Below are 25,143 nucleotides of genomic sequence, written 5' to 3' on the forward strand. Positions count from 1 at the left end.
GAGGTAGACATGTAATACATTTAAGACGATTAAAAATTTGGTTTATTGTGATTTGTTTTATTGCAGAAGCAGAAAATGTATTTCTTCCTAATTTTAATGTACAATGGTTCGGTATGAAATTAACAGATCTCCAGTTGAAGTCAGTGATTTATCTATTTTCTAGATTTGTACAACATTGGTGTGGCTATTCATTGTGCAATGTCGTAATAATACCGCCGTAGTCTTTGCTCGATAACAGCAAATGTAGGTCTTTTCTCCACCCTGTAAAAAAAAAAAAGGGGGGGTCTTTTATAATAGGAAGTCTTGAAAATGTGAAGACGTGTTTCTCAGTTGCAGATGAAGCACACAGATTGATTGGAAACATGAATGAGGGGCTCGCGCACAGTACATGATGCAATCGTTATCGTTCTTATTTTTCTTCTGCACTTGGTGTATCCAATTTTCTTCATGCTCCAGCCATCAAAATTATCTGACAGATGACTTTTTTTTGTTTGTTTGTTTGCTTATTTGTTACTTACTCATACGTCCAGCAAGTCTTCATGAGGCTGTCCATTTCTTCTGGACAGTTCGGCGGGGCATCCATCCGCATTCCACTCTCAATCAATTGCAAAACGTTATTTCCTCTCATTCCCTGTGAGAAATACGACATTAAGATGACACGAGGCTCTTACCTGGAGTACAACGTTTGTGCGTGATTTAATTACATGACTATTTCTTCCGAATCACAAGGCAATTGTGAATTCATTTCAGGCCTGCTGTGAGCAGGGAAGAAATGACCACACGGCCAGAATATAAATCTTTCTCGCTACCATTATGAAGCACCATTTATGAGACAATTTCAGTTCATACCCTGTATGGCTTCTCTCCGTAAGAATACGCTTCCCACATGAGCACCCCGAAGCTCCACACGTCACTTTTGGTTGAGAATTTGAAGTAATTGATACACTCTGGAGCGTACCATTTCAGCGGCCACTTCCCGTGGCCCTTTGCCTGTAGGAACACATCATCGCCAATCACAAAGAGGTGAGGCCATTCAGCCTCTAACATCTATCAGCTTTCTTATAGTGTTCGTGTCTTACTTGAGTGGCATAGTTTTATCATGTAAGAACCTGATCTACTACACACCGTGACTAAGAACCATGTCAGCCACAGTTAGGACCACCATTTTTTTTTTTTTTAACTGACTGCATCTAATGTATTGTTTATGTCATGGGTAATAAGTATGAAGAAATTTATTTTGTACATTTGTACAAAATGGTTATTTTGTACATTTTATCTGTATCGTCTGACATTCATCTCATCTGGAACTGTTATGGACGTATATGCCTACAATATCGGAAAAGAGCAACGACTGGCGACCCGAGTTGCAATTTGCTTGGCAAAACTTAGGAGAACTTGACTGTCTTGGTCTTCAAGAGCGGGAAAGAAAAAAAAAACAACTTGGTTTGATACGCAGTGTGGAGAGGCTACCAAAATACGGTAAGTGATGGAAATAGCTCTAAAGATTCTTGAATTTGAACTCAGGGATTATGTTTTCAATGTAATAAGCAAAATGTGACAAGCCACATACAAGGTTTGCAAATTATTGATCAAAGACTACGCCTGACTTCATTCGTCATTACAAAATTCACAAGAACAAGTGGGCTAATGTAACAATTTAGCTAACTGACTGCTGGTCAAACATTAAGGGTCATGTCGATTTGGGCCTTTAATTAACCCTTTCATGCACCCTGGAACCTTATACTGTAACATGATCATCTGTCCAAGTTATAGGCAAAAGTAAGACTGGTTTGCGACCACGAAAGCAATGCGATCGTGAATGCAAAAAGATAGCAATGCAACAAAGGTCCGATATATCTGTCTGCACTATAGTACATAGTTCTAATATGGTGTTCACACCACATAACAGAGGATAATTATTCATTTCACGAGCATATACATGAGTGGTTTTAAATATATGACATGACTGAGTGGTTGAAATAACGTAAAGAGAACAAAGAGGATGCACATTTTCAACGCCACCTTGCCCTTTGTGGAAAAAGTACACCCTCCTTGTTAAAACATGAATTAACAGTCGCTCATCACATTTTGAGGGGACATCTGTCTTTATTTGTTTGATGATCTCAACCATTAAAATGAGGACAAATTAGGATCAATTTTAGGAGGACCCAAACACTTTTTCAGAGCCCTTTTATTTGTGTGCTAACAGGCAGTGGGAGTTAAGTCACACGAGCAAGTTATAATTCAGACACAAATTTAATCTTAAAGTTTCAAGCAAGTTACTGTGAGAAAAATCAAGCAACTTGAGTCAAGTCATGAATTGGATTAAGCAAGTGAAAAACACATGGGCGTTTTAAGAGTTTTACTTACACTTACACATATCCGCCACAATAGCCACTTTACGCTTGGTATCTGTGGTTGCGTTGGTTAGATGTGTGAACACCTTCATAATCATATATATATATATATATATATATACATATATAATTCATTTTCAATAGTTCCAAAAAACAGTCTCTGTATTGTCTATGATGCTACATTATTTTCTTCTCAATTACAACCAATATGAAGTTCAGTCAGTGTTTATACACCTGTGAGTGAGCTAAATTTTGTAGTTAGCCTAGCTTACCTTTCTTTGTGGGTTTTACAGTGATGGATGAAGTTAAAATGTTAGAGGCATCTCACTTTGAGTTGCAATCCTTGCATCTTGTCATTCTATTCTATCCAGTTTTAAGAAAAACACAATCCTTGAATAATCCAGCAACCACCGTACCGGTGGGTTTGCCAGGTTCGCACGTCCGATACTGTAGTTCCATGACAATGTACCGCTAGTTATTATTGTCATTAAATAATAGTTGTACCGGTCAGTCAGAAAGGCTTTTGAATTTTTTTTTTTAATTCCCACCCAGAGTCTGCAGTTACCTTGTAGTAGTTCTCGTCCTCTGCAACTACTTTGGAGAGACCAAAGTCACTGATTTTGGCATAGTGCTGTGTTACGAGCAGCACGTTCCTCGCAGCAAGGTCTCGATGGACGAAGTTATGCTCCTCAAGATACTTCATCCCCATGGACACCTGGTGCACCAGCTCCGTGATGTTGGCAATGCTTGTTTGCCTGTGTAAGAACAGTGAACTGTTTTCATATAAAGGGTGCATCACGTTTTAAGGCGCATAGGATAGAAGCTACAATAGTGGCTGCCATTGCGTTATGCACCCATTAGATAGAGCTACGCTAAAATAAATACAATACAGCTTTATTTACAGGATATAGCGCTTTCACAAACGCTACAGCTGTAACAAAGCGCTTTACAGAACATTTAAAATACTACGTATTGGGCGAGATGCGACATGACTCTGTTGGAATGCTACTACTCAAGCAACCCTAGTCAGAGGGGTTACATGCAGAGAATGTGGGCTAAATGGTTACTTGGAAACCCACAGTTGCGGTTGACCACGAAACAACTAGTAGCTCAGTGTTCCAACATCCACAAACGGCAACTGCTGTCACAACTTGAGATTGATGAGGTACAACGCAGGTTCCATGGTGAAGGGCCCCAGGCTGCCAGATCAGAGGAGGAGGTCATACCAGAGATTGGGAGGCAAGCTCCAATGAATGCAGATGATGAGATTGGGAGGCCAGCCCCAATGAATGAAATGCTGAGCGAGGCAGCAACTGACCTGAAAGCGAAGATCATGGCGAGAATGAAAGCTGGGCAACCTAGAAACCGATTACAACGGCTATGTGAAGTACCACCTGAAAGTCTCATGGAAAGTGTGAATGCAGCACTGAGGGCGATCCCTACCGTAATGATCACGGAAACCAATGAGCTGATATACGCTTCAGCATCAGTGATCCTTGAGATGCTTGGCTATAAGCAACCATGGAAGCCATGAGATACGTTACCCACCATGGAAAAGACGGTTGGAGGCTAAGATCAAGGCGGCTCGGAAAGATGTGTCAATTGACGGAGGCCCAGAGAGGTGTGATGAAAAGGCCGATACCTGAGAGGTACATCCAGATGACCATACCTGAAACACTCGAAACTGCCAAACAAAGGCTCCAAGCCTTGTATGGAGCTACAATCAGTCACCTCCTCTACATGGATGACATAAAGCTGTATGCTAAGAGCGAAAGGGACATAGACTCCCTGATCCACACAACCAGGATCTACAGCAGCGACATCGGGATGTCATTCAGGCTTGAGAAATGTAGTCGGATGGTGACTAAGAGAGGAAAGGTAGTCCGCACTGAAGGGGTCTCACTCCCTGAAGGAACAATAGCAGACATTGAGGACAGCTACAAGTACCTCGGTATACCACAAGCCAATGGCAACCTCGAACCGGCAACAAGGAAAGCGGCTACGGCCAAATACCTCCAGCGAGTGAGGCAAGTCCTAAGAAGCCAGCTCAATGGCAAGAATAAGACCCGGGCAATAAACAGCTATGCCCTGCCAGTGATAAGATACCCTGCAGGAATAATAAGGTGGCCAAAGGAAGAGATTCAGGCCACGGACGTTAAGACCCGAAAGCTCCTAACCATGCACGGAGGGTTCCATCCCAAATCCAGCACCCTGAGACTGTACGCAAGCCGAAAGGAAGGAGGCCGGGGACTAGTGAGTGTGAGAGCCACTGTCCAGGATGAAACATCCAAGCTCCATGAATACATCAAGGAGAAGGCTCCAACGGATGACGTACTCAGAGAATGTCTCAGACAATGGGGAACAGAGGATGAGGCGCTGGAAGAGGGACCATAATGGGAGGACACGCCCCTAAACGGGATGTACCACCGGACCATAACTGAAGTGGCCGATCTCAAGAAGTCCTATCAGTGGCTAGAGAGGGCTGGCCTGAAGGACAGCACAGAGGCACTCATCTTGGCTGCTCAAGAGCAGGCCCTGAGCACCAGAGCCATTGAGGCCCAGATATACCACACCAGACAAGACCCAAGGTGTAGGTTGTGCAAAGAGGCACCTGAGACGATCCAACACATAACTGCAGGGTGTAAGATGCTGGCAGGGAAAGCCTACATGGAACGCCATAACCAGGTGGCTGGCATAGTCTACCGAAACATTTGTGCGGAGTATGGACTGGAAACCCCAAGGTCAAAATGGGAAACACCCCCAAAGGTGGTGGAGAATGACAGCGCGAAGATCCTGTGGGACTTCCAGATCCAGACTGACAAGATGGTAATGGCGAACCAACCAGATATCGTGATCATAGATAAAGGGCAGAGGAAAGCCGTTGTAATGGATGTAGCGGTTCCAAGTGATGGAAACATCAGAAAGAAGGAACACGAGAAACTGGAGAAATACCAAGGGCTCAGAGAGGAGCTGGAGAGAGCCTGGAAGGTAAAGGTGACAGTCGTGCCTGTGGTGGTCGGAGCACTCGGGGCAGTAACCCCCAAACTAGATGAGTGGTTGCAACAGATCCCGGGAACAACATCGGACATCTCAGTCCAGAAATGTGCAGTGCTGGGAACAGCAAGGATACTGCGCAGAACCCTCAAGCTTCCTGGCCTCTGGTAGAGGACCCGAGCTGAATGAGGGACGGACACCACCCGAGGGGGGGTGAGACGAGGAATTTTATTTATATAAAACACACACACACATTACCTTTAGTAGAATATAAGTATTGCAAAAAAAATACAGATAAAACAACGACCACAACTGAGGTCTTGTGACTTAGGAGACATAATTTTCCAGAATTTTAACATCAAATTCTGAATCCATCAGTTCATCACTTGAAGGCATTTCAAATATTTTCCTTCTATGTTTGGTATGTTGTCATAGATGTTTCTGTTTACTATGGTGGAGGAAAACCAGCACAAATTTGAACAAAGCCCACTGAAGTTCATCTTCAAGAACACATACTTGTTTTTCTGCAGGAACTTGTGAAGTGGCCCCAGCTCGGCCAGCTCCATGACTAGCATGAGGCTCTCTGCGTCGCAGATACCGATCATCCGCACGATATAAGGATTGTCCAACTGCTGCATGACATTTGCTTCTCGCAGCATTTCCTCCCGAAGTGATGTGCCGCTTTCATCGTTCTTCAGGATTTTCACGGCAACTGGCTGCTTTGTCCTAATGTACAAGGTGGATTAAGTCAGTGGTGCGCCATCACAGTCAACAAGGCCTTCTCTGATGAGCTAAACACTAATAGCAGCATTCATTCATTTGCCGATCCGTTTTATCCTCACATGGGTCGCGGGGGTGCTGGAGCCTATCCCAGCTGTCTTCGGGCAATAGGCGGCGGACACCCTGAACCGGTTGCCAGCCGATCGCAGTAATAGCAGCACTGACCTACCCAAATTCTAAAAATTGTTCCTTGAACTTTATTGCCGAACTGCACTGTTTTCACTTCTGTAAATGACCGTTATAATTTTTTGTACAGCAGTGCTGGCGAATGTAACTTAAAATACATTCGAAAGTGGACTGTTTATTCAGCCACCCACCTTTAAAATTCCTGGTAGTCCTTCAAAGGCCAGTGAGTTAGCAAAAAAAAAGTTCGACTAGAAAATCACGTCTGCAGCAATCTGCACACATGAATACATTAAATAATCATTTAATAAGCATCTCTGGGGCGGCTCGGAGTGGTCCAGTGGTTAGCGCGTCAACCTCACAGTGCAGAGGTTCAATTCCAGCTCCGGCCTCCCTGTGTGGAGTTTGCAAGTTCTCCCCGGGCCTGCGTGGGTTTTCTCTGGGTACTCTGGTTTCCTCCCACATTCCAAAAACATGCATGGCAGGCTGATTGAACACACTAAATTGTCCCTTGGTGTGGGTGTGAGCGTGGATGGTTGTTCGTCTCTGTGTGCCCTGCGATTGGCTGGCAACCAGTTCAGAGTGTCCCCTGGCTACTGCCCGAAGACAGCTGGCACAGGCTCCGGCATACCCGCGACCCTTGTGAGGATGAAGTGGATCAGAAAATGGATGGATGGTGTAGTAAAATTATCCAAGGGAAAACTGCCACCAACACTGAAAAAAAGTCTGTTGTATTGACTAATAAGAAAGTATTGATGTTGGTTGCACACATTAAAATCATGCGTCACCAACATGATTATTGCACAAAAAAATTTATATATATATATATATAGATTTGGTGGAACATAATGTTAATGCATACTACCCGAAGAGAGCTGCGATAGGCTCCAGCACACCCCGCGGCCCTTGTGAGGATAAAGCGGCTCGGAAAATGGATGGGTGGAAGCATCTCTGGTAAGTATGATGAATTTGTCTTGTTTTACGTTTTTGCCACATTATTGATTCCGAATTGCTGCAGACAATTAGAGCTATTGCATTGTTTTGTCTAGCATTCATGGTTTCTCATCTTAAGACACATTTTTATTCTATGGCTTTTGACTCAGCATGAGAGTCTGTATTGTTTTAGTGTTTTGTGCTGTTTCCTTTGTTTTAGCTGGATGATCCATTTTCACGCCACGGCCGACAGCGCATTGTATGCAACAATGGTTGTTTTAAAGTGCTCTATAAATAACATTGAGGTGAGTTTCTGTAATTGCAATGTGATTGTGGCTGTATTAGGATGTGGATTAAGTCATATAGAGGCTCTGCTACCAAATGTATTGCCCGCCATTTGGGTTTAGTTGTTGACTGTGCTGCAGCTTTAATTGATGATTGAACATTTTGGATAAATTTTCCATTTTGGATAAGTTTTCCATTGACCACTATTAATGCAGAAAATTTAGTTTTAAAAAACTGCTATTTTTTATTACCTATTTTTTGGAGTCTGTGTGCCATCAAGCACAGAAAATATATTAGTATATTTCATCCATCTATCCATCCATTTTCTAATCTGTTTATCCTCACCAGAGTCACGGGCGTCCTGAAGCTTATCCCAGCTCTCTTCGGGCAGTAGGTGGGAGACACCCTAAACTGGTTGCCAGCCAAATGCAGAGAACACATCGACGAACAACCATTCGTGCTCACACTTACACCTAGGGACAATTTAAAGTTTTCACTTAACCTACCATGCATGTTTTGGAATGTGGGAGGAAACCGTAGTACCCGAAGAAAACCCATGCAGGCACGTGGAGAACATGAAAACTCCACATAGGAAGGCCGGAGCCGGGATCGAACCCTGCACCTCGGCACTGTGAGGCCAACGTGCTAACCAGTTGACCAATGGGCCGCTTATTATATTCCTCAATGATTAATCTTGAAAAACTTGATAATCTTCACATTGCCAAACAATCCTAGAGAAGTGCCACAGTGATTCAGTCAAAGAAGAAAAGCAAGGATGTATGAAAAATGTTGCTTGCATTTTCGTCTTGTAGATGCCCTTCCTGACTGTACCGAAGTTCCCTGAACCCAATTCTTCATTCTCCAGGATGAGCTGTTCATGATTCACGATGGAGCTCCTCAGCTCATCTGGGTCTGCATACGTTCTGTCATATACCGGTGTGTCCATCGGCAATGACTCTGGCAGAGAAATAACTTGGCATTAATCATAACGATTGAACAGTTGTGCCACTCTTGTACTGATATCAGGAAGTGAATACAGTGAAACTCCTCTACAACAAAACCTACATGGGCGAAAATACACCCTAGCGTGAAAAAAAATCTTCATGCATTAACACCATTCCCACTTTCCTGCCCCCCATACTACGAAAAAAAACCTTGTTGCGTTATACGAAATCTTTTTCTCTGCTCTTGCCACGTGACGAGATTCACTACAACGAAGTCTAATCCAACAGCGACCTCTACTGCTTCGTTCGGAAACGGCAACAGCAACCACCACACTGGTTTACACATGCGCAGTAGTCCAGGAAGTATTTGTTGTTGTTAGTTTCAGATGCAGCAAAAACGTTGCTTTGCTAAAATGGCTACAAAACGGACCTTTGGATGTCAAGCAGCTAAGACAAGAAGAGCTCTGATGCTGGAAGAGAGGGTAAAAGTGATCAAAATGAAAGACGGAGGAAGCAAAATAAAAGACATTATCCAAGAAATTGATTTAAGTGTAAGTGAATACTGATAGTAAATTTTGCAATTTCTTTCCCTTTTTTTCTTTCTACACTGACTACCGGTATATGAAGTGTCAAATAAGTGTTTATACTTATGCACTACTGGAATAAAAATAAAGAGTACACATACTGTACGTTTGTGTGTGTGTGTACACATACGTTTGTGTGTGTGTGTGTTTACATTTGAGATCAAATTTGCTACAGTGAAAACCCCCTTGTTGTGAAAAAGTTCTTGCTGCAAACATGATTTCGTTGTAGAGGAGTTTCACTGTAGTGGAGTTGTTTTTTTTTGCTTATGATTTGTTCCCCCACAACAACAACAAAAACCATATTAGAGTATAATAATATACTATCTCTTTTAACCCTTTCATGCACCAAAAATGATAACCTGTAACCTGATCACATGATAAACTGTCCACTGTAGTAACGGATGTCCCGGAAAGGGTTAAAATATCTAATGTGTCTCAGAAAATCTTTTACTGAACAGCTAAGGCTTTTGTTTCAGTAGAAATGTTACTGTCAATGAAGTGGTTGTCCTACAGTAAGAAGATAATATTGTATACACACACACACCTATGGTTACCACCCGACTGTTGATTGGCAGTTGCGCGTCATAGGGATTGGGAGTACTGGAGTCTTTGTTTTCATGTCGAGATCCACGGCTCTGAGGTCATAAGAGATGAAGGTACAAGGATAAAAGCGAGTAGCAGCAGCTTTACGGCAAGGCGGCAGGTGTGTTCGATCACCTTTTGTCGGCCAGGTTTGGGAACAGTTTTGATTTTAGCAAGAAATCCCCCTGCTGCATTTTGCTGAAAGACAAAGTCAAAGTCAGAGAGGTTATGAATGTGTGTCATACAAAGAATCCATTTTTCTCAGTGTAATGAACACCTATTTTGACAAAATGTTACATTTAACTGTAATCAACGAAGCAAACACACATTGTTAGTGGCACATACTGGAGCGGTTCAAGAACACCACTGAAGCTGATTATTCATCCGCCGCGCAATGAATTTAAATAGAATGCTCATTTGTAATCATTGAGAGGGAAATGTTTTGGATGCTGCTTTAGTTCTCACTGGGAATCCTCCAACTATTTATGACAATGTAAACATGCCTTACCACTGAAGTCAGTTCAAATGAACCTTTTTTACTCGGCGTAAAAACAGGCCCAAATCCATTTTCGGGCCTGGGCAAGTCTAGTTTTCCATGTTTGGGAATTTGGCAGTCCGTGTTGCGCCTATTTGGGCGTCCCGGCGAATGGATTATATTTCTTCTGTTGATGTTATTGTATCTCATTCATAAATATGGCAACGGTATAAACCACTTCCTACGCTGGACAGTGGTTCTCTGTGTCCCATAGGAGGAATAGTCGCAACTTCCTCCGGCCAATTTAAAGTCATCTGCCGTTGATGTCTGCTTGCAGTTCTATAAATACGTACTTTGCATGCTTCGACCTCCTGAATGAGCAAATCAGTCCCCTCCTTGCTGAAGTTAGTGTTTCTTCCACCTTATTCCGCATTTCTACGCTTTCTATGCAAGTCATGTGTGCCACATTTAAATGGACGGTAAGAAGCTGTTTTTTTTCCAGATTTTTTTTTTTTTAAATAAAAGTGTACGTGTGTAATGTACAACCATTCCGCTGTAATATCAGAACTGCAATGTTGGTAAGTGCATATGGACATATTGCAATCCCTTTCTTAATTTCCTCTAACAACTTTCGATTGTCAGGGACAAATGTCCTGTCCTGTAAATAGGTCCAAATATATGAATGGCACCCAAAGCATGCACAGCACATCAATAAAACTTACAAATATAGACGCAAATCCAGAAGTATCCTGTGGTAGCAGCGACTGTCCTAAAAGATACGAGAACAAGGGTACATGTGAAGAGCATACCAATGTATATTTTATGTACCGGTACTTTTAGAGCAGCTTCGTATACATATGTTTGTACCTGTATCTCCATCAGGTTGTGGACAGGTTTCAGTGAGAACTTGCAGCAGGCCATCTGGTTTATATGAGTAGTGTTCCACCAGCTGGTGTAGAGAGAGAGTCTTACGGCCATTTTATACAACAAAAACATAACATTTTATATCTAAAAAATGTTGGGCTCTTCAAGGCAATAAAAAAATGTTTGCTTTCTCATGCTCTGTTTGGCATCTTTTGAAAGTTCAAGGGAGGAATTTGCTAGTGGTAGGAGTCTATGATGGATGACACGACACAAAAGTCAGCTGTTTTTGAGAAGGAATCCAGCGTTTTTTGTGTCAGTGGAAATGCAACTTTGATTACATCCATTCATAAAATACTGACATTTTTGACAAGGATGTTCTACAAAGTCAGAGAGACATTTTTAACCTGCCAAAGAGTGTCAAACTTCTTGCCGTCTGGAATTGAGAGCTTGCCAGCTCTGTCCTGGTCAATGCGGTAATGCATCACTTCTCCTTCATGTAATAAACAAAGAGCGTAGGATCCATTCACATCCCTCTGGCGGATGCTGAAGACAGAAGAAAATCAAGGGAAGGAATAGGAGAAAAAAAATCTAAACAATAGGACAAAGCTTTGGTTCATCTGCCAGCCAGTACTGTATTATGAAACATTTTTCTGGATTGAACGACAAAGCCATAACCTAGATACAGTAGTCACTTATTTTCTGAACAGTGTATACAAACACCACTTGCGTGTATTATAGTTTTATTATATTTTTATATACATACTTTTATTTGAAAATGAGAGAACCTCTAAAGTAAGTGAAGCCTCCCTAAATGACGGTCAAATCCTCCTCAGCCCCTCTGCAGAGGGAAAATTCTGTTGCAGTACATGGACCCGAGGTACGTTATAAGAAATCATCAAAATGATCAAACAATATAAAGTAGCTTAGAAAGTAAGTGTCTGGGTGGGGACTGCAGTCTTTCTCTTGATAACCCCTGTGTTCGTAAGTGTAAGACTGGTGAAATCCCAGGTGTCCAACTCAAGGCCCAGGGGACCAGATGCGGCCCATCATATTATTGTATGTGGCCCGCAAAAGCAAATCATGTGTCAACTTCCATTACATTTGCTTAAATCTACCAAAATGTTAAAATGTCATATTGCACAAAAAAAACTTTCACTTGACTTCGGATTTCAAAAGTAGTAAGCCATCAATTTGTTGTGTATATATGATTATAAGGCGGCCCGGTGGTCGACTGGTTAGCGCGTCAGCCTCACAGTGCATCGGTGCAGGGTTCGATGTCGGCTCCGGCCTTCCTGTGTGGAGTTTGCATGTTCTCCCTGCCTGCGTGGGGTTTCTCCGGGTACTCCGGTTTCCTCCCACATTCCAAAAAAACATGCGTGGCAGGTTAATGGTAATTGTCCCTAGGCATGAGTGTGAGCGTAGATGGTTGTTCGTCTATGTGTGCCCTGCAATTGACTGGTAAACAGTGCACCCCGCCTCTGCCCGAAGACAACTGGGATTGGTTCCAGCATGCCCTGCGACCCATGTGAGGATCAGTGGTTCAGAAAATGGATGGATATGTAATAATGTGATAAGACAAATAAACATTTATTTGATTTTGCCGCCATAACGCCTCAATGAGGGACCGATAACCATAAAGTGGCCCGCGACAACAATTTGCTTGACACCCCTGGTCTAAATCCATTGTCAAGAGGATTCAGACATATCATGTGTTACAATCAAATCAGACATTTTGGAAATGTAAAACAGTTTTCGGTAGTTGGTGACATAAGAGATCTAACAGTCACATCTTTGCGTACTGTCATTCTTCCTCTTTTATGGCTATTTCAGGAAGCGCTGAGCGGAAACCGCCTGTCCGCCTATATGTGTTTGTGTGATCTGTTTCTTCAGCCGACCACAACCTTTTCTCAACTGAAGCATGAGCGGTAAAATATACTTCTCATTGTGCGCTCCAAAAAAAAAAAAAAAAGGAAGAAATGTACTCCACTATGTGCTACCGTGTTATACACTGTACGTGGTACTCTGTAAATCCAAGTACTGTACAATTTAAGGATGTGAATTTGGGGAATACTTAAGCCTCAATCAAGTATACATTCCCTTGCAATTATTAACCCTTTCTGTACCCTGTAACCTGATAAAATGATAAGCTGTCCACTGTCGTAACCGCTGTCCCTGAAAGGGTTAAATATATCAAACAACAACTGTCAATGACCACGTTGTGGTACCTGGACTTGTCGCTACACGGCACATTTAGAGACTGACATCTATTCTCACTCCCATCCATCACTGAGTGTCAACTGAACACACACTCTTTGTACCGGAGTCAGGCGTATGTGCCACCACACCGTCAGTGACTACCCTGCTGAAAAAAGAAAACAGCATAGACCAGCATGGTTTTGTTGGGTTTTCATGCTGGTTTTGCTGGTTTCACCAGCAAGAACAAAACAGCGGCAGCAGAAAAAGCAAATCAAAACCGCCAAGATTCAAACAACTGGTCACTGAGCAACCCAATCTACAAACTGATCCAAAGGGTGCCAAGCAGGACCCGCATGTTGCTGGGGCCCAAAGGCTGGTGGTAGCTGATGACCAGCTGGTCCTCCTGGTGTCACTAGCTACCAGCAGGGGAATAACGGCACCTTGGTCTTGCCGAGTGACTTTGGCGTAGCTCAGGGGTCGGCAACCTGCGGCTCCAGAGCTGCATGTGGCTTTTTATTGCCGCCCTAGTGGCTCCCTGAAGCTTTTTCAAAAATGTTTGAAAATGGAAAAAGATGGGAGAGGGAAATATATTTTAATATGGCTTCTGTAGGAGGACGAACATGACACAAACATTCTTAACGTTTTCCAATGCTGTAAAAATGTGTAGAATAAATATTACATTTCAACATTTCTGTCAATGAAAATTTGCGTCACAGCCTGTGACACACGTTTCTATTAGCAGGGTGGGGTACAAGACAGGTGGCTGTTATTTTTTTTTTTAAAAACGGCGTTTCATGTACAATTCACTGAGGGTACTGGCAGAGAATGGGAATCTGGAGGGCAGAGAGGAGCATTTTTAAACGGTACACGTGAGCAACGATAGTTAACACACTGCAAAAGTGCGTCCCATGCCTCGGCATGCGTGTGTAAGTGTGTACGTATGCGCGCGTGTGGTAACGGGTCGATCTCGGGAGGCTGGTTGATCGAAAAGTAGATCTTCGGTAAAAAAAGGTTGGGCACCCCTGCACTACAGGATGCACTGCAGGGAAAAAAAATAATCATGAAAGCTCATTGTGTATTTGTAGCCAACTTAGTCATTTTGATTGTAGCTACATACAGCATGTGTTTACTTCGTTATAAGGCTTTTAATTTTTTGCGACTCCAGACATATTTGTTTTTTGTTTTTTTTGGTCCAATATGGTTCTTTCAACATTTTGGGTTGCCGACCCCTGGCATAGCTGATGGAGTGGGTTGCCCATTCACTGAAGGGTTGAGTGTTTGAGTCTGTGCTGCCTTGGTGTACTTCAGCTGTTGCTGCTGTTTTGCTGGCGTCAGCAGAACTAAAACACAACATAACCATTTTTTTTGGATTGGATTGGATTGGATAAAACTTTATTGTCAAATGTACTGTATGTGTAACATATAGCACAGATGAAATTTCTCTCATCATAAAACAAGAGGAGAGGAGACCATGTGGGTCTAAAATGGGATTTTTTGTTTGTTTTTTTAACCAGGGATTTATTGTGGGTTACTGTACATCCTTGACTAGTTGCCAACCAATATAATGTCCAAAACAGGGACAAACAACAATTCACACTCACATTGAGTGGAAAATGGTTCGTAGCTGTTGGAGAGGTTACAAAAATTTTACAGTCAAAACCAAATCTCATTGGATTAAGACAGAACAATAACTTTAGATTGTATTTGGCCATTACAACGGCATTCTGCAAATAGAGTACTGCACTCGTAAAACTGCTAGGTCAAAAGTAGCCAGAACTGGGTGAACTAGCTCACCCAGCGCTGGGTTCAAAAGAGTCTGAGCCAATGCTGGTTTAATTATACTCAATGCATTGGATTGAGGATATGACCCAGCATGTTAGGTCAAGATTTTGCTAAAAACCACCCATACTCATGACCTTAAGTTACCAGGAAATTCAAGCCAGGTTTTCAGCATAGCTGTGGTGAGAAATAATGCTAATTTTATCACCAACATTTTCTAAGAAGTAATTTTGCCATGTCAGGGGTTACCAGAGCAAGTCACTCACATGATATGTTTCACACGGATTATACGACAGATGCCGTTTCTGACATTACCCACCCATTCTTTGTGGTTGGGCAACAATAACCCACTCTGCTCAAAATTCACAGCTCCCCAGCAAGTGGGTTAGAGAAACAATGCAGAATGCTTTACAATTCAGTCCTGTATGTGAAAATACTGTAACTACTTGAACTAACGACTGTACTCTGATTGTTCTTAGCTACTTAACTAGAATATCACACACAAGTAGTTTTCCAAAAGGTACCAATAAAACAAAAAAATTAACTCGTCTCTTTCCACTGATTGCCCAATGAATAATTAAAGTGATACAGTAAATATAAAAAGAATAAAAATCAGTCAACTGTGAACAATGAAACTCATATCTCATTATCTTCAGTACATTCATTCATGCTGTTTATTACAGACATGGATGAAATACCTAATATTTCAACATTTATCATTTCACTAAGATTTAACAGAAAACCATAACCATAAAAGTTATACGCAAATAAATACGCATACATAAAATATGAGGCTCAAAAAAGATTGTGGATTTTTCTTCTCATGGCAAACATTCAAAAGTAATAGGAATGCCAGTATAAAAGCAAAGTTGTGAACCATAACAATGTTCACATTTGAGTTTAATCCAACTTAAAATATAAAGTGGACATGAATAATTTGTGATAATAGTAATGATTCTGACGTCTCCATCAAATGACGATATTGAGGAGCCATCATACCATTAGTACAAAACATTTCTACCTCCTCTCTCCTGTAAACAGAGGAACGAGGACTTAGGAAAACGCAATTAGAGGCATGCTTTGAGCCCATAGTCAGTCATTCCACTTGAAGCAACCCCAGCTTATATTCACCCCCCTCGAACAAACACGCGAGACACGTGGCCCATGTTTTTGACAGTCATCAGCGAAACGGCGGCCCATCTGAGAAGGTCCTTCGATAGGGACCCAGTTAGTGCCGATTCCAGTGATGGATAAAAATCCACACCTGTCTGTTTGGTCAGGGTTTTTTTTTTTTTTTACTGTCATTCATCATTTGTCAGCAAAATGTCTACCTAATTACTGTAATAAATTGCAACAATATTGTATTTTACACTCTGAACCCCCTTTAGATGATGGAAGTGCTATGTTTGCTTAGATAATAAAATATAACTTGAACTGGATTTATCAAACTTTCTCCCCGCATTCACTGCGAATACTAAAGACAGACATTAGCAAAAAAATACTCACAGAAATTTCCCATTGGTACGGGAGCCTTTTTGAAGCCTTGGCTCCGAGTCCTCCCGAGTTATTTTTCCATGGAACCAAGGCATTCGTTCATGAGCAGTAGTCGCAATCAGCTTCTCCAAATGCGGTCTTTGGCTGATAATGGCTTGTTCCAAAGCTGTCCCCTGCTCAGAGAAATTAGGATTTAGGCCCTCTTCTTCAACAATGACATGATGCCTTCTTAAGTAAAACCGTTTACACGATTATCTGCAGTCCCACCTGTAAGTTCCAGGTCTCCTTTACATAGTCCTGGATCAGTTTTTCCTTCAAGTCCTCAAATGGCCCCACCTTAGGCTGCATGTTCTTGGGCCTGTTGCAGGGCTTCTTGAGCCGACACACAAGGCCGTCCATCTCCTGAGAGTGGTAGTCGATCACATCTATAGGGCTGCTGTGGCTTTTACCACCGGCAATAGCGTACGTTTCATTGGATTCTCTTTCAATGGTGTAGTGGTAGCAGCGGCCAGAATGTAACACAGACAGGGCAAAACCTCCCAAGTGGTTTCGACTTTGCCGTAGCAAATACAAGCCGCTACCTGCGCCCGGCTGCTGCAGATACTCCTCTGCCTCCTCTCTGGTAATGTTGCCATAGAAGAATGGCAGACTATTCACTCTGTCGGCCATCTTGGTCCACTGATGGTGGTTGCCTTCAAAAGGTCCACTCACAAGGTTGCTGGTGCACTACCACGATATAATCCACCTAAAATACAAACAAATCTTATTGCAATCCAGTTAATTTCACAGGTGGTCAGTCAAATGAAGGAAACAAATGCCAAAATGCATTGGATGATGCCGGTTCAGGTAACATCACACCAATTTTGGTAAACAACATTTTAGTGACAATTGAGTGCAGTTTTCTGAAATTAGGCAAAGTTAAGCTTTTCTACAAAATCCATTGATTGGCCCTGTCACAGCCACATTACGGATACAAAGGGAGACATTTTTCATTGGGTTCGCCAACTAAAGAGCAATTTGAACCATTTCATAAAAGAAACCGGGCAGCCCGGTGGTCAACTGTTTAGCGTGTCGACCTCACCGTGCAGAGGTGCAGTGTTTGATTCCGGCTCCGATCTTCCTGTGTGGAGTTTGCATGTTCTCCCCGTGCCTGCGAGGGTTTCCTCCGGGTACTCCGGTTTCCTCCCACATTCCCAAAACATGCGTGGCAGGTTAATGGAACGCTCTAAATTGTCCCTAGGTGTGAGTGTCGGTGCTCTTAGTTCAGCCCGACACCACGTAAAGGTGGCCCCCAAAGTCAGGCTACTTCTGCTGCAGACACCGCCTTGAGCCGGGTGGCTTGTATCTCAAGCGATACGTCAGTGCGTCCGCTATTTTGGATGTGGTCATTTTATTAGTCATACAATTGGCAAATTTGATTTGTAAAATTGAATTGCAATGACATAATGTGACCAAAAGCAGTGGTTCCGTTTTAATCCCCTGGGCTCTGTCTTGATGATACATCTCCGAGGAGCAAGTGAACACGGGATCTTCACATATCCCTTCACTTTGCCCTATCCAATGTGGCTGCGGCATCGATGTACACAAGGTGGGTTCTATGTATCTGTTCTGTAAATGTTGTTTTTAGTAATATTTGCTCACAGTGGTCACAAAGGGCGCCATTTAAGACTGTTGACTAAGAGCTGCAGGGCTGTCTGAGAATAGTACAGTAGCATTAAAAAAATCTAGAGCTCAGTAGGTGTTGTCTGTACAGTATTAAGCCTTTCCTGCACAAATAATGACAACCTGTAACCTGATAACCTGATAAGCTGTCCACTGTAGTGACCGCTGTCCCTGAAAGGGTTAATAATAATTCCCTCCGCCATGCATTAAATGTGTTCACATTCAGGTTGAGGTCTGGGGGCAGGCCTGTCTCAAGCTTTGGGCTTTCCCAAGCAGTCGGCGGAATATAAAAAGCAGCTAAATCTCATCCACACCATGGTGGGGTTGCTTGACACAATGCCATGGTGGTGGAGTCAAGAGAGAGCAAACTGGTAACATTTTGAAACCACCTAAAGATTGTACAGGGAAGTGACATCAGGAACTGCACCATAGCAAGGCCTCTTTACGAGGTTGGTTTTGTGGTGACATATGCGCAGATGTGGGCTTAAGCCGGGCTCGCTACCTCTGAAGTTAGGGGCCTATGCCTCCCTACATGAGTAGGCAACTGCGGGGTATCATCGGTGCCATCGATCCTGACCAAATCATCAAGGGCGCCTCCATCAAAAGAATGGAAGATCTCATCGATCCACAGAAGTACATGGCAGAAGCTGGGAAAGCTACATGCAGGTATTACAACACTAGACAACAAACAAGCATGCAAGCAAACTCTTTACGCTCAGGATCTAATCACAGAAAATGACAACCTCAAGAAAGTCCCCGCTGAGTTTCAAGGAGTCAACCAGAAAACGTGGCGTGAGATGATTTCAACGACAGTGCCGAGGAACATTCAAAAGTCTCATAATGTCTCTGCCATCATGCCTTTCACAAAAGAAAACGAACAGATATCTTGACCAAATGTTTGACGAGCACTTACAAGTCCCTTGCCCAAAAACCTTCAACCAAAGCCTGTTGGAGCTGCCAAATGTGTGTTTCAATCCGATGATTCTCCCCAGCCTGGCTGTCCCACCGAGCCAAGATGACAAGTCACGGGCAGAGAAAATTTTGTGTGGGGGTGGTGTTATTAAATCTCAGAACAAATTGCTCCCAGACAGTGAAAATGGGCAGCTCACAAACGATTTGTTGTCTCATCTACCTGAAACAATTCACAAACAAAAAATAAGAATAATAACACTTGTCTCCAGCAAGGGTAAACACACTGTTTGTTTCCTGCGGGTGACTTAATCCCGGCTTGCAAACACAAATTATTTGTTTCTTGTTACAAAGAGAGCCATGCTAACAGCATCCACTCCGATTTGGGCAGCCCACAGCCGCTTGACAATTCCACGAAATGTTCCTGGTAAAGGGTCACCTTTGCACATTAGCACTTACTTAGATTATGCCGTATTTTAATAAAACACAAAACAAAACAAAAACATTACAATACTAGCAAAGGGAAGTAAAAGCAATTTTTTTAAAGGATTGCAAAAAATAAATAAATAAAACTAAAGATGGCTTGATTTGGAGCATTTTTGGTTCGCAAAAGAAACATCGGCAACAAAAGGTAAAAATGAAGTGTCACGATATCTCCCACTCATCATCCCTCAAAATTATTTGTTATATGGTGTATAAAAACCACTGAGCAGAAAATATTAAATAAACAGATGTCTTACACTTACTGAATGTCCGGTTGTGAGGAATGTGTCCTCTTCACTTTTTCAGGCAACCCAACGCTGCAAGCAACATGGTCCAGTTCAGCTGGCAACCGACAAAGAAGACACAGTATTTGCCGTTGAAACATGAACACATTTGTAAGGTGGCGCTCTGAAACTTCCTCATTTCAGAGACTTCCTTGACAAATGGATGCTTTTACTTCCCCCTTTTCTGATAAGAACACCGAACAACATGTCACAACCAGTCAAAGGGACGTGAGAACAACTGAAAAAAGAAACATGAATTATGACTACAACAAGGATCTACTCATTCAAATGTTTGGTTGTTGTTGTTTTTTTTCCTGAAATATAAATAATACATGTCATTTCTTTACTAGCTGTTCCCAGCCCACCTAAAATAGATTTGAGGCCCGTTTGTTCCCGACCCACCAGTTGAGAACCACTGGGCTATGGAACAACACATCATTTTGGGGGGTGAAAATCAGGGACGTGGTATTTGCTAAAACTGTGAAGAAAAAACATGTGTGTATGTAACATTGTTGCCTTTCTGGAAAAAAAAAAGGAGTACAGTACAATTACACATTTTTTAGTGCAATTACACATTAGAATAACCCACAATTCTGTCACTCGAATATGCAGTGACCAAATCATGCTTACTATTCAGGAAGTGCCAGCTGACTTTATTTGGTTTCACAATGGTCAGTTTTCACTTGTCAGGTATTACATTTGAGGGCTTTTTTTTTTTGGTTCACCGTGTACGATTATAATGCTATAAGAAGATGATTGCATTTTATGTTAGAATATGGAACATTGTTTTACTGAAGTAGTTTGCTTAAAAAAAAGGGGTTTTGATAAGGATCGAGCATTCTTTCTAAGAGTTGCTGCCACATAAAACGGCAAATGTTGCACAACACTGTGACATTTAAAATATTATGCATCAATGTCAATCCCCACTGCACTCCTCAACCGTTTACTTCCTCATTTTGCTTTTACATCTGTGAAATCCCTCTTCTTAACGTGTGGTGTGCATATACATACCTGTCAACTCATACGGTTTAGCCATAGTTCATACGGATTTTGTGGTGAATCTTACGTATATGGCCGTATCGCACAAATCGTACGGATTCTGAACATTTCTGTTTTTTTGTTTTTTTTCCCCCTAACAGGTAGTTCCGTTTGCTTTTGCCCAGAATGGTGCTAGTCTACTCGAATGCTTTCATTTCCAAAGTAAATATGAATGGATGCTGTAACTTCCAGCCGATGGGTCAGCATTTGGAGTTGGTGAAAAAAGTAACGCAGGAGTAACACAGTAATGCCACTAAGTAGAATGATGATTAGACATTAACCAGACATTGTATTATGGAGATCTACAATAAATATCATTGAAAATTTCGTGTGTTTTTTTCTGCCGTTATTTTGACATATAAAATGCTTTGGTATGTTATAAGGATTTTTTGCTCTTTATAAGGATTTTTTTGGTAGTTTATACAGGTTGGCGCTCCGAAAAGTCGACAGGTATGCATATAAGAGTCTCATGGTGAGAGTGGTTACGTCCTCTAAACTTTTTTTTTACTGGATCAGAATAAGGCTGGCTGTTTCTCAGTATGTTTGAATCACGATCAAATTGTGTGCTAATTTGGGTTTCTGTTCACTTTGCAGGTACTATAATAGGAGAAAACTCCCAAATCTGATCCCAATGAAAAAAGGGGTGGCCGTGGCTCAGAGGTAGAGTCCAGAGGATCCACTGTTCGATTCGGCCTTAGTCCGAGTGACGTTTTGTACTTGGGCAAGACACTTTGACCTACCTTGCCTCCAGTGTCACTCACATTGATGTAAGGCTAAGTGTGAATGTTTGGTGGTGGTTGGAGGAACCGAAGGTTCTCGCGAGCAGCCACATTTCCGTCAGTCTGCCCCAGGGCAGCTGTGGTTACATACATAGTTTCCCGCCACCAGAATGTGAAAGTACGAGTACATGATATAATATATTCAGTGTGACGTGTCTCAAAAAGCGTGATATATGTACTGTAAATCGGATGCATTATTATGATTAAAACTTCAGCTGCGATTTGGATGGATATGAATTTTTTTTTAAATAATTTTTTAGAATTCATTAATTTTAATATTCATCTATTACTGCTTCAAACAACAAAGTGAATGGAGGAAAAGTGGTTACGATGGCACAGCTGTCTGTTTTATGTGTTGTGTTGTATTATTTTGTCGTTTTATGTTAAGTATTTTTTTGATGGCGGCGCGGGCACCCGCAGCGGCTCCTCTTGTTGTCTGTTGTCTGTTGTCTGTTTAAGAGGGAGGAAATTTCATCTGTGCTGTATGCACATTTGACAATAAAGTTGTACTCCACAGCTCCTGGAAACTGTAGAAAATGAATTAAACAAATGTTTATCCTGGATTTAAATTATCCTCAGAAGAGGATAGTTCGAGCGTGGTTTTTTTCCCCCCTCTCCCTACCTTGTGGTTTCCTTTCTGAACTCTGACTGTAAATTTCCCCATTGCGGGACAAATAAAGGATATCTTAATCTTAATCTTAAAAAAATGGTTTGACAGGAATAAATGATTACTAAATTTGAAAAATTCTAAGTTGCCGTAGTTGTTTTTGGCACGAGACCAATCAAACACCAAGTTAAAATAAAGGTAAACTCAATTGAAATAGAACGAGTTTATGAAAATAAGTTTCTTGGACTAGTAATAGATACTAAACTCTCCTGGAAGCCACACCTGGACAACGTTAAAAGAAAAATATCCAAAACTATAGGGATCCTCCACAAAACTAAGGATGTGTTAAATAAAAGATCATTGTACACATTATACTACTCATTATTACTTCCATATATGACCTACTGTGTGGAAATATGGGGAAACGCTTGCAAAACAAACACACTCCCTGTTTTAAAACTACAAAAAAAAAAAAAAGCAATCAGAATAAGCAATAGATCTAAATATACAGAACCCACGAATCCACTATTCATCAAATCAAACACAATGAAATTCTATGACCTGGTTGACTTTAAAATCGCCCAATTAATGTACAAAGTACATAATAACCTGTACAAAGTACATAATAATTTTTTGAAATTAGAGAAAGCTGTTATAATTTAAGGGGCACTAACCTATACAAAAAAAATCCAAAACAAGAACAAACATCAAGCAAAGGAGTGTATCAGTAATAGGTGTCAATCTGTGGAATAATTTTGAAACGGACCTGAAAATGAGTAAATCGCTTGTCGAGTTCAAAAAACAAATTCAAAAGATTAGTACAAAAAAACTAAACAAATCAGAGTTAAGCTGATAAATTTGATATATCTATAACATATAGTAATACATCAGAATTATGAATATGAGAAAATCGACATAAAAATATGCAAGAGTGAGTATGTATATACAAACCGAGAGCTGTAAAGTGAGATTAGCACAGTACACATAAGGATAAAAGCATTGATGATATGTTGATTTTTCTTTTATTTTTGTATTGAAAAAGAATCAACTCATGTGTTGCTACAGAACAAGGGGTAGGACTAGATAAGTTTCTTACTTCTTCCTACTCCTTTGACCATAGAATTGTGATGATGACTGTTTTTTTCTTTTCCTTTTTACAATTTTTGCTTGCTTTCACTTTTGTCAAATTATTGTTGTATTGTGTTTTATATGTTCAATAATAATCATTTATCATTTCATTTATATGATCAAATAAACAAACAAACAAACTTGATACTTGACTTGACTTGATTAAGGTTAGGAAGTCCCCAACATTTATTTTATTGGGGGGGTTTTGGGTGATAGGATGGAGCCTGTCCCAGCCGACTTTGAGGTGAGAGGAATGGAATCACCAGTACAGAAAAGTCACAAAATTGACCACTTGTTCGGATATGATCACTGAACCCATGCGGGAAAAAAACAAAACTCTTGAGACATTTGTACTGATAACTGATAAGTATTCAAATCTGGTCATTACTAGTTCTAAAAATTTGAAGCATTGGATTACTGTACATAAATGACACGCCATATCGTACACACTGACTGTCGTGATCTTCAAAAGAAACACTGACTGCATGTGTAAAAGAAATGGATTTGAGTGGAGTAATACCTACAATTTGGAATCCCACCCAAATTTGACAGAAAATCGATGCCTGGATACAAAACAAAAACCCAAAACTCAATAGATCAAGGTACGGTATGTAAAAGCAGACAAGGTCTCCTGGCATTATAACAACTTTTAACTTGACAAGTCAAATCCCCAGTTATGAAAGCGGGTGTATGCTGTGCTCGTTTATTTTTACTCCTCCTGTTTTTAATTATTTATCTTGCTTTCGCCTTTTGTATTCAAACAATGGTGTGTAGACTTTGAATAGCCACTGCACATGCTCATCTTTCCTAAATCATGACCCCCCCAGTCGCACACCATCTGTGAAGTTAGCCTCAGCCGAAAGCAACTGAGGATCATCACTTTCTCCATCTGCCATCTTCAACCCACTGCAAATGTTTATTGAAAGCAGAAAAATCAGATTATTGTTTTCATTTTATTTGTTAGCTGCTGTTGAATGAGGCTGGCTCATTAGTCTGTAAATTAACTTCATGCTTTCTTTCCATGGAAGCATACTATAACTGGGTGTCACAAAAAGTGGATAGCCTACACATGTTTTTTGATAACTAGTGGATTTAATTTTTCTGCCTATCACTATACGTCATAGACAAATAAAGAAAGATACATTATTTGTAGTAAATGAGTCCTTTTTGGACCAATTACTGAAACTGGATAATTTCCTGCTCATTGCGCATTACCACACCACACTGGTTGGCAAACTCTGATCTAAAGTGTGTATTTAAATGATTAAGACAAATTGTCTTATAAGTGCTGTGCTCCAAGCTTTATGTTCCTTGACAGTGCATAATTTGGAAGCCACAACACGGTAAATGACAAAAGCTCACTTGAATCGGTCTTAACGTGTATTGATTTGCCTAGTGTGAATGTCAACTAAAAGTGTCACGTTCCACGTCTTTGGATATTTTCTACATCTTTTAGTAACGATCATTTCTCGCCTCGTCTTATTTCTGTCATATTTCCCATGCATTTACTTGCCAGCCTTGCTGCGCCACCCGTGGCCCGTTTAACTGGGAAACGACTGACATCTGGCGGATGGCCTTGTGAAATAAACTGTTTTATGAGAATAGAGGTCATACTCACGTCATGGAATGCAGTCTCCGACATTTTGGTCCGCTTGGCATTCATCTCGATAAAAAATCATATTCTAATTCGTTCCGGGAGACGTCTTGAACTGTGTGATGTAACGGAGCGGAGAAGAAGTGGCATCCCCATCACTGGTGCTGGGACGCTTGTCGATGGTTCCGTCCCATCGCTTCTGGATTCCTCAACCACTTCCTATTGGTCCAGACGCACAAACACGAAGCTCATTCCGATGACCAATGATG

General features: G+C 41.4%; 1 protein-coding gene across 5 annotated transcripts; it reads right to left on the bottom strand.

Moving 5' to 3' along the window:
- Positions 1–15: 15 nt before the first annotated feature.
- syk (spleen tyrosine kinase) lies at positions 16–25,055 on the bottom strand. 5 transcript variants are annotated; one of them, XM_086135864.1, is made up of 15 exons: positions 24,899–25,055; positions 19,708–19,786; positions 16,658–17,135; positions 16,403–16,563; positions 11,326–11,464; positions 10,925–11,006; positions 10,780–10,826; positions 9,718–9,780; positions 9,545–9,635; positions 8,270–8,429; positions 5,868–6,077; positions 2,923–3,112; positions 850–990; positions 519–631; positions 16–261 (listed from the first exon to the last, which is right to left on the bottom strand). In XM_086135864.1, exons 3-15 carry the CDS (start codon positions 17,057–17,059, stop codon positions 189–191), a joined length of 1,872 nt encoding a protein of 623 aa, XP_085991990.1. In that variant the 5' UTR covers positions 17,060–17,135; positions 19,708–19,786; positions 24,899–25,055; the 3' UTR covers positions 16–188. The 5 variants fall into 5 exon arrangements, with proteins under 5 accessions (XP_085991990.1, XP_085991991.1, XP_085991992.1 ...); XM_086135865.1 differs by having other exon boundaries at positions 19,702–19,786; XM_086135866.1 differs by lacking the exon at positions 24,899–25,055 and having other exon boundaries at positions 19,702–19,844.
- Between the last annotated feature and the right edge of the window lie 88 nt (positions 25,056–25,143).

This window comes from Hippocampus guttulatus, chromosome 17 (genome assembly GCF_054856545.1).
Source record: "Hippocampus guttulatus isolate MCC_2025c chromosome 17, RoL_Hgut_1.0, whole genome shotgun sequence".
NCBI classification, from domain to species: domain Eukaryota; kingdom Metazoa; phylum Chordata; class Actinopteri; order Syngnathiformes; family Syngnathidae; genus Hippocampus; species Hippocampus guttulatus.